This window comes from Cynara cardunculus (genome assembly GCF_001531365.2).
Source record: "Cynara cardunculus var. scolymus isolate 2C chromosome LG 13, CcrdV1, whole genome shotgun sequence".
NCBI classification, from domain to species: domain Eukaryota; kingdom Viridiplantae; phylum Streptophyta; class Magnoliopsida; order Asterales; family Asteraceae; genus Cynara; species Cynara cardunculus.
Window position 1 is genome coordinate 39,432,887 of NC_037540.1, and position 10,906 is coordinate 39,443,792.

The 10,906-nt window shown below is 36.9% G+C and overlaps 1 protein-coding gene across 1 annotated transcript; it reads right to left on the minus strand.

The window, feature by feature from the left end:
* Positions 1–8,801: 8,801 nt before the first annotated feature.
* On the minus strand, positions 8,802–9,527 carry LOC112525043 (universal stress protein PHOS34-like). The gene has a single exon (XM_025134984.1). It carries the CDS (start codon positions 9,525–9,527, stop codon positions 8,802–8,804), a length of 726 nt encoding a protein of 241 aa, XP_024990752.1.
* Between the last annotated feature and the right edge of the window lie 1,379 nt (positions 9,528–10,906).

Sequence of the window (10,906 nt, forward strand, 5' to 3'; positions counted from 1 at the left end):
TCTCGGGTGTTTGGTCGCGACTAGGAATGAGACTGGACCAGTTACGCTGAAACCGGTTATGGGAATAGTGTTTGCGACCAAGACTGATTTGAGCTTGGACCTGGACCCATTTTTGGCCATCTCTACTTGAGATACTTATGAAGTTCAAAATGAAGAATTCTAAGTTGACAAGTACTTCAATAGAATTTGGCATGAAGCTTGTCTAAGAACGAAGGACGAGAAAAAATAGATCCAACCTCTTAAAGAGTTTGATTGGAAGTTGCACTATTTAATTTGTCCAAGGCCTAAATCATGTATATAGTTGGATTTATCAGTTGTTATATGGAGTCTCCAACAACTATCGATTTCTAGGTTGTCAAGAAAATTCTTCGATATCTCCAACAACTATTGCTCTTGGCTTAGTCTATTCAGCTTCTAATGACTACAAGTTTGTTTGTTATCGTGATAGTGATTGACGTGAAGATATAAATGATCAAAAAATCACGACTACGTTTCAGGTTTACATGGGAGACATGGTCTTTACATGTGTATCAAATAAGCAGACAATTGTCATACTGTCTATTTGTGACGCTAAATATGTAGTTGTCACTTCATGTCTATGTCATGTAGTTTGACTCAGAATTTTTGTTAAAAAACGATAAATCAGATGCAAGGGAGACAACAATGTTTTGTGTTGGAAATAAATCAGCTATTGCCTTGGCAAAAAAATACGGTCTTCCATGATCGATCCAAGCACATTAATGCTCTTTATCATTACATAGAGGGGTGCATAACAAGAAAAGACATGCATTTTGAGTTTGTAAGGTCTCAGGATCAAATTGCAAATATCTTTACCAAGCATCTCAAGTTCTTTGTAGATTATGTGAGACTAAGGAGTTTGCTTAGATTGATAAACAAGTTTAAAGGGGTTGTTCTTGGAGTTAGATTACAAGCTCCTGTAAGTCCAAAGTCCAAGTCCAAGATATGGAGAAATATCTAGAAATTTTGATGGAAAAAATCTAGAGTTGTTTATTTAATAAGTGTGCATCCAAATTGTGTTGTCATCAAATAAGGGGTATGAAATCTGTGGTTGATGTTGATCTTCTTATCCTATAAAGAAGTGATACTCTTGTGTTTATAATCATCAAGTGATAAACAGTAACATATGAGGTGTGAAAAAGAGTTGCTTGAATAAAATCTAGAGTAAGAGAAAGGTGTTTCTTTGTGTGTCTGAGTTTTCTCTCCCACATGTTTTTGTCCCAAACTAAAACTAATTATAAAATGAAATCAATGGAATCATCGTCTAACGAATAGAAAGAAGAAAGTTTGAATGTAATTAGACAAACATTAAGTGAAATCGATTAAACTAAAAGCAAAATTGGAGTATGCAAGGGATCACAAAAATCTCCATTAAAATTAGGACAAGTCAATATTGTAACGTCAGTTTAACAGACAAATAAAGATTAGGACTTGAGACTCCTTCACATAAGTCCATAGGTTCTAATCTCCTTAGGGCTAGTAGGATTTTCTAGTTGTTATCTTGAGGAGTCTGTGGTGTGTGTATGTGTGTGTATACCTCGAAAGATTCGCATGGGGTTTTCAAAAGGTTGTGCATGGAAATCCACCTAAATTCTATGTCATCTTCTATCTCTTGTCATTTCTATCAAGTTACATTATTACTTTATGGTTGATTATTGCTTCTGTTGACATTCTGAGTTTGTCATTTCCGTATTACAAATTATGGTTGAGTTTATTTTGGATATTGGGTTGATTTTGATTAAGTTTCTATTCGGTTCAATCTCGGTTTGACCGATCAATTTGAGTGTAGTGTGACCAATATTTGCAACAAGCAGTCTCTGAGCACCCAGGTTATTTGTGGGTAAACTACGTTTGTGAATTCTAAATTGGGTTTGAAGAGAATCGCAATGATGAAGATGGACTTGCCATAGGAACACTTGGTTTTCCTCTTTGGAAGATTAAGATGAGAGATGTTTTGATACAAATGGGTTTACATTGGTGTATCGTGGGTCGTAGGTGTGGACCATTGAGTTAAAAGGGTTATAATGATTTGAGAGAGATATCTCAAATTCGTTACACTTGCCAAACGATGTTCTATAAGATGTTTATCACGAGACTACTACGGTCATTATGTGGGCGAAGTTAGATAGCTTGATGATGAGCAAGAGTTTACCTAACAAACTCCATATGAAACAAAGGTTATATACTCATCGATTTCAAGAGGGTGGCTCCATTACCGAACACATCAAAACGTTCAAGGATATTGTTGAAGACTTGAAGAACTTGGATGTGTTGTATGATGAGGAAGATTTGGGTTTGATTTGATCTCTTGTGTTCACTGCGACCGTTGTTTGCTAATTTCATGGATTCCATTATATATAGCCTAGAGACATTGTCATTAGAGGAGGTCTATGCATCTTCCAATGCAAGGAACAAGATGAAGCAGATTGCTAATGTAACTAAGGCAATAGAAGGCCTTAGTGTGGAAGGGAAACAGACAAATAAAGGTTTCAAGAGCCCGGGAAGATTAAGATCGAAATCCAAGGTCAAGAGAAAGTTTTGCAACTTTTGCAAGAAGAAGGATCATGGTATTGATAAGTGCTAGAAGTTACAAGACCAAAAAATAGAGACAAAGGAAAGGGGTTTGCTAGCCAATTTCATGCAAATGTTGTTGAAGATGATACGGGTGATTTGATGGTTGTCACGGATGACGTGAATGCTTCACCACCTGAGTGGATTCTTGACTTGGGATGTACCTGCCACATGTGCCCAAACATGATTGGTTTCCACTTATGAGCCTTGCTCGGGGTCAATTCGGGTCGGGAATGGTGCTTTATGCAAGATAGTGGGTCAAAGTAATGTTTAAATCAAGATGTATGGGGGGTCATCTGGACATTTTGTAATGTGAGACATGTACTTGAGCTGAAAAGGAACCTGATGTCACTTAGTAGTCTTTACATCAAAAGCTACAAGTTCATTGATGAAGGTGGAGTTATCAAAGTGCTTAGAGGTTCTATTGTCTACTTGAAAGGCATTCGACAAAGTGTTGATTTGTATGTTCCGACAGACACTACCATCATGGGAGATGTTCATGTAGATTCTTCGTCTCTTTTGATAAAACGAAGTTGTGGCACATGAGATTAGGGCATATGAGTGAAGCCAGTATGATAGAATTGAGCAAAAGGAAGCTTTTGGGTAGTCAAGCGATCGAGAAACTCCCATTCTATGAGCATTGCATTTATGGGAAGCAAAAGAAACTGTCATTCTTGAGCTGAACTCATACAACCAAGGAGATTATCGAGAACGTGCATTCTGACCTATGGTCACCGGTGAGTGTTCCATCACATGGTGTTGCAATTTACATGTTGACAAGTATTGATGACTACTCGCGAAAGGTATGGCTTTATTCCTTGAAACATAAAAATGATGTATTCGCTACCTTCTGTGATCGGAAGACGATGATAGAAAATCAAACGGACAAGCATGCCAAATATCTCCGGACAGATAATGGTCTACGTTGTGTTCTTGGAACCCTTTTTACGAAATCCGTCCCTAATCTGTGCAAAATGTACATATTTGGTACAGATTAGCGACGGAGAAAAAAAACTTACATAGATAAAAAGATGAATAAAGATTTGTCACAAATCCGCCATTAAATAATATAAAAAAACTACATTTGCCACGGTTTTGTTATAGATTTAATTATATTAATATTAAAAAAAATCAACTGAAAATCTTGATAAAAAATTCGCAGCTAATATGAGACAAATATATTTATATTTGTCACGTCTTTGCTACAGATATAATTGTATTCTATATTTAAAAAAATCAAAATAAATTTTGATAATATGTAGCTAATCCAAGAAAAATATAGTTAGATTGTCACGGCTTTGCAATGGATCTAGTTGAATTTGATATTTAAAAAAATCAAAACAAATCTTGATAAATCTGTAGCTAATCCGCTACAAATATATTTATATTATCACGGTTTTGCTACGGATCTAATTATATTTGATATAAAAAAAAAATAAAAACAAATCTTGATAAAATCCGTAGCTAATATCAGACAAATATATTTACATTGTAAGAAATATGATTAGATAAATCTATAAAAATGTAAAAGTTAAAGTAAAAAATTTAAAAACGCAAAGGTTAAAAAACTAAATCACGCCCTAAAAAATACTTATGCCGCGGCGCAAAATAGCATGTCTCAAGACGCCATGGTGTGAGTCACATCTTATAGAAACGCTATAACTCTTATCATAATAGTGCAGACATGTCTTGCTCCATATTGTGCCATGGAGAATGCCATATTTGAGCACTGTTCGATATTCAAAAAAAAACAAATCTTGATAAAAATTCGTAGCAAATGCGAGACAAATATATTTAGATTTGTCACGGTTTCGCTGTGGACTTAGTTATATTCTGCATTTGAAAATGAAAGAAAAATATTAATAAAGTCCGTAGTTGTCCAAGGCAAATATATAAATCATTAAGAGTCATTTAAACCCATAAAAGGCCCAATATAGTTCATTAAGAGCCATTAAAGCCCATTATGATCAGTACAATTCATTAACAACTAGTGTTACGACTCATCAAGTTTCCTTCCAATACTTTTTTAGGAGAGAAATGAAGGAAAGAGAAGGAAAATAATTATCAGTTTCATTCCAATACTTTCTTCCCAAATGTGGGAGGAAACGAAAGAAATTATAACTCTTTAGAAAATTATTAAAATTACAAAACTACTCAATATTTCATATTAAAGAATATATTTTTAAGGGATATATTAGTAAAAATGACATCTTCCCCTTCCTTTCTCTCCTCTTCAAGAACACGAAAAATTATTTTCTTTTCTTTTCCTTTCATTCCTTTTCTCTCTCTTTCGAAAACACAAATAAAAAAATTATTTTCCCTCCCTTTCTTTTCCTTCCCTTCCCTTTCTTTCCTTTTCTCTCCAAGTTCGAGAACACAACACTAGAGTTTTGTTTGGCAGAGTGTAATGCCTTTTGTACTAGTTAATGCATTACTAGACACCATGCAATGGTTAAAACTCCCCAACAAAATGGTGTGCAAAATGTATGAACCGAATGATCATGGAAAAGCTTCAGTGATCCTGTCGAACTCTGGTTTGGCAAAAGCATTTTGGGACAAAGCCGCGTCAACTGCTTGTTTTACTTTTAATAGCTTTCCCTCATATGCCTTAGACAAGAAAACATTGTTTAAGGTGTGGTCGGGCAAACCTACTAATTATTCTAGCATGAAGGGATTTGGATGTGCCACTTATGCCAGAGCGGATAATGGTAAGCTTGAGCCTAGAGCCATAAAATGTATATTTTTAGGTTTCAAAGCCGGTGTAAAAGGGTTTAGATTATGAGGTATGGAGACCCGAAAGATCATTATGAGTACGGATGTGATTTTTGATGAAAGCTCTATGTTATGCAATCCTACCGTTTCTTATTAGCCGAAGATAGATGTTCCTAGTTCTTCTAAAAGATCTCGAGTAGACGTGGATCTAGCAGTTGGTTCTACGATGACGCCTCCTATTATCTCACAATCGTCTTCGCCTTCGTCGTCTAATGGTAAGGGTGAAGGTGATTCTAATTCACCACTACTAAGCTACAACCTTGTAGTGGCGAATTAGAATCACCTTCACCCTTACCATTAGACGACGAAGGTGAAAACAATTGTGAGATAATAGGAGGCGTCATCGTATTCCCAAGGACTGAGGTTGAAGATAAATAGTCTGTCTTACACGGGTTGCTGATGTGGAGGTGGTATCATGTGCATTTATCTTGTCTTCGAGATGGAGTCAGTTGAGGATCCATCTTCGTATAGTGAAGCGGTTGATTCTAAAGATTCAGAAAAATGGATTGTGGTAATGCATGATGAAATGGAGTCCCTACACAAAAATGGTACTTAGGAGCTCGTTCATCTTCCTAAAGGTAAAATAGGCAATTAAATGCAAGTGGATTTACAAGAATAAGGAAGGAATGCTAGATGTATAACCTCCCAGATACAAGGCTCGGATTGTGGTGAAGGAATTCAGTCAGATTCCAGGAATTGACTTTATGGATACTTTTCACTTATAGTCAAGCATTCTTCTATATGTGCTTTATTGAGTATTAAAGCATTGTATGATCTTGAGCTTGAGTAGTTAGATGTTAAAACTGCATGTCTACATGGTGAGTTAGAGGAATAGATTTACATGGATCAACCTCAAGGAATTGTGAGTGTTGGTCAAGAGGATTTGGTTTATAGGTTGAAGAAGTTGTTATATTGGCTAAAGTAATCGTCAAGACAATGATATAAAAGGTTCGATACTTTTATGACTTCACATGGTTCTTATGTTGCTTACATGAAGATTGCGTTTATATAAGGAGATGTGAAGATGGTTTGTTTGTCTACCTATTTCCATATGTGGACGATATTCTTATAGCTTAAAAGAACAAGGAAGACATACAAAAGGTCAAGGATCAACTTGCTATGGCATTTGAAATGAAGGATTTGAGCAAAGCTCGAAAAATACTTGGCATAGTGATTTCAAGAGACCGAAAGGCAGGAACCTTAACACTTAGTCAAAGAACCTATATGGAGAAGGTGTTGAAGAGATTCAACATGGATGGAGCCAAAATGGTAAATACTCCTATTGCTGCTCATTTTAAATTATCTGCATGTCAATGCCCTGTTTCTGATGAAGAAAAAGAATACATGTCTCGTGTTCCTTACTATATTGCGATTGGGTCATTGATGTATGTGATGATCTATAGAAGACCACATTTAGCCTATCTTCTGAGCATGGTGAGCCATTATATGCAAGGGAGGTGGTTCAATGGGTTCTCTGGTACTTATCGGTTACTAGAGACTATTGTTTGTGTTTTTAGACTTCTAGAAACTATGTTCAGGGATATGTTCATTTTGACTATGATGGAGATATAGATGGTCGATATTATCTTATCGGGTATGTGTTTACTATGGGGTCATGTGCCATCAGTTGGAAGGTCATTCTTCAGCCAATAGTTTCTCATTCTACAACTGAGGCTGAATACATGGTCATTACCGAGGGTTTTAAGTAGGTAATGTGGCTTAAAGGCTTGTTCAATAACCTTAGCGGTTATGAGCTTAAAGTACACCCTGTATTCAGTGATAATCAAAGTGCTATATTTTTTACAAAAGATTAGATGTTCCACAAGCACACAAAGCATATTGATGTGCGCTATCATTCCATAAGAGAGGCCATTGCTAAGGGAGACTTCAAGATGAGGAAGGTATATACTCACATTAATCCTACCGATATGATGACCAAAGTTCTTCCTGACGGCTAACTTTGTTTGTTTACAAACTTGGTCGGAATCTATGGTTTGGAGTAGCCCTTGAAGGGCCGGCGGAGATTGTTAATCCACTTTCGATAAGTCATATTTAGTTTCCCTATTTTCGTCTTGATGATGTATTTTGAAGCTTGTGTTGGAGGTTTGTTTCATGAAGGCGAATGCGTATATATTACAATCTTCAGCTTGACTCTACAACATGCATCATCCCAACAAGCATTTGCCTTATGAAACCAGTATGATTTCGTGAGACCCTTGAGACCACTTTTTTACACTTGAAACTTCACAGTAAAACGCTTGAACGTAACCTTCACAGTGTTTTTACTGTGAAAGTTCGTATTTTTTTACCTTCAAGAGTTTTGCTGTGAAGTTTCAAGCGTAAAAAGTGGTCTCACGAAATCATTAGCTTTACAAACAGAATGTATGGCGACTTTTATGTCGGTTAACTCGCGTGATGACCCACGTTAGCTACTGTTCGTGTGAATATTTTGGGAAGCCTGGCTGGCTTTAGCCGCTGGAAAGTTACCCCAATGGTTGTTGCAGTTTTGAAGTAGTTTCCAACCACGATTCATTTGAGGATACTCTCCATAACATATCCATCACTTAAATTCTTCCAACAAAATAAGTTATCTACATTAGCATTTATCCATAAATTCTTCATCGATTTCTCTAGTTTCTCAAGTATTGTGACATTGAAAATGCAATTATCTCGACGAACAAAATGTCTGAAATGGATGCGGTGGTAGCTTCTCGTAATCGATTATAATGGACTTCTCAGTGATCTCTTCCGCCCGTGATTTTTCTCTTCTTTGGTTTTCCACATAAATCTGGTGTTGCTTTCTATCTCATATTTCCATTATTATTTTGTCGTTTCCATTGAGAGTTCGAGTTTATCGTTTCCGAATTACAAAGTACGGTTGAGTTTATTTTGGATCTTGGGTTGATTTTGATTAAGTTTCTACTCGGTTTGACGGATCAATTTGAGTGTTGTGATCGATATTTGCAATAGAGCCTAAGAGATTAATCGAGGTGTGCAGAAACTGGTCCGGATGGTTACAAGAAAAATAAGCTTGCCAAATACCAACTAGTAGGAAAGCCTAGTTGAAAAGCTCGAGCGAAGAGGTAAAATGAACATCACGACCGACAATTGAATTTGGAAAATTATCTTGGAATGAGAGGTAAAATGAACACGACGGATCATAGAATTGTGTACGAGAATTCGAAACAAAATACATCGGCAGTAATGTGAAAGGCCATTATAGTTTCGAAGTGTGACATTATAGTCATCACTGGTTTTGGTTAATGCTTGAAACTGCTTTAAAAATAACGATACTAACTACTAGCATGCATCAATCAGGATTATGGCTAGGTCAAGGGATTGACCCTTTCATTTGGACATGAAGGATTGACAATCAGGATCAGTGCAAAGCTTTTCAAAGAAGGATCATTTTCACATTGCATTGGTTATTATTTATCTACTTAATAAATAGCAATTAACTTTGAAAAAAGTTGGAAGTCACCTTTGAGATCATGATCATCAGCATCGTGGAACTCTACCTCCTCCTCTGAAGCATGGCGAAGCGTGAGCTCATCGGCCCCAACCTTCTTTGCACTAGCATCATCGCTACCATCCTCATCTGAATACCTGACCACAACCACCGGACAGACACAATGACGTACGCAATAATCGCTAACACTTCCAAGCCTTCCCTTGCCTTTCCGTTTTGAGGCTCCGAAACCTCTGCTCCCCATGATCATAGCACTAAATCCAAGCCTCTCCACCTCCAAACAAAGTCGCTCTTTCAAATCATGATCCTTCACGATATGAATCTTGAAGGGTATGTTTGCTTCCACCAATGGTTCTGACAGAACGTTGGCTTTCGCTGAGGTGAAGCTATCAAAATCGTCCTCGAGTTTCTGTCGCGTTTCTTTCGAGGCGTTTTTAGCATCCATTGCATGGCCCCAGTCTGCTCCGTATAGGACAGAGGTTAGCTGGATATGAAGGAGGATGACGGCATCTCCTGGGCGTAGGTAGTTCTGGACAGCCCATTGAACCGCGAAAGCGCTCTCGTCACTGAGGTCGACAGCAATGGCGATCCGGCGTTGGGCGCCAGTGGTGGGGGTGGTGACAGGTGGTGGATAACGTGGTGATGATGGTGGGTCTGCACGAACCGTAGACAATGGAGGAATGGCCGGACGTTTCATTGAATGAATGAATCAATGACTTCCTTTCTGTTATTTTGGGGATTAATGAAGAGAGAGAGAGAGAGAGAGAGAGAAGGATTAGCAAGCTTTTGAGGAAAGATTGGACGAATTGTTTGGCTGAATGGAGTAAATAAGACCGAATATGGAGGGCTACGTCTGTATGAGAGATAGATAGAGGAGAGAAAATTGTGTCATTGATCACATGCATGCATGATCGACTCATGCTTGGTGTTTGGTATTTAAATGTCAAAATATTAAGGATTTGGTCCCTATGGTTTGTAATTATTACCGAAGTAGTCCCTGTTTCTTCATTTATTATAAAATAACCCTCATACAAATGGCCATCAACCACTTTTACTAACAAAGAGAGCAAAATGGTCATTTATATTTTCTCTATTTTAATATTTTTATAATTATTTGTTTTTATTTTTCTTACATTTATCATCTTCAACCTCTAACCATCACAAACAAAAACATATTAAAACCCCTAATTTGAAATTTAATTCAAGAACATTATCAACAAGAATCTATTACAATTTCTTTCCAGAAAAGTTTATGATACAACCCTTATTAAACTAAACCCTAAACTAAAACCGAATCAAAACCTAAATTAAATTACCCAAAAAGTAACATAAACACAAGTTTTCACATAAGTAAAAAGATTGAAGTAGAGGCAAAAACATTAAAGTAGAAGAAAAAAACATTGAAGCATATGCAATTTTGTGTAAACACTTGAGAATTTTAGAGCCAAAAAAGTCTCAGAGAAAACAATACAATTGCAAAAACATTCATCACGGGTACCCTCCTTGGGCACCAGAACCAAAGGAATCATAAAATTACTTGAAACAAATTTTCATATGATTTAGATCGAGATCAACAGAGGGAGGGAAAACTCATTTCAGAAGCATCAGATTGAGATTGAGATCGAGATCGAGAAGAGAAAACTTGTAACAAAGAGCATCAGATCGAGATCAAGAAGAGAAAATTTGTAACCGGCAGCATCAAATCCATATCAAAAGATGGAGAACGAGGGATGGAGAAGGAGAGATGGAGAGAAGGGATATGGAAGGAGTGTAGTTCGGGCAGTGACGCCTACAACTAGTGGATTGAGAGAGGGCAACAGATCTATGGAGGAGGAAGAGGAGAGAGCAACAAATCTATTCAAGGAGGAAGAGAAGTGTTTTTTTTCGAAGAGAAGTGGGGGAAAGGGGTCAGCTGTATGTATATGACTCTACATTGTTGGTTGAGCAAATAAGTCTTTTGATGGCCCATTAAGCCATTTATGAACACTTATGTATGGCTTATCGAATAAGCTATACAAGTTGATACCGAACAGCCCCTTAATCATAAATTGTACATGAATCAATTTAAAATTTGTA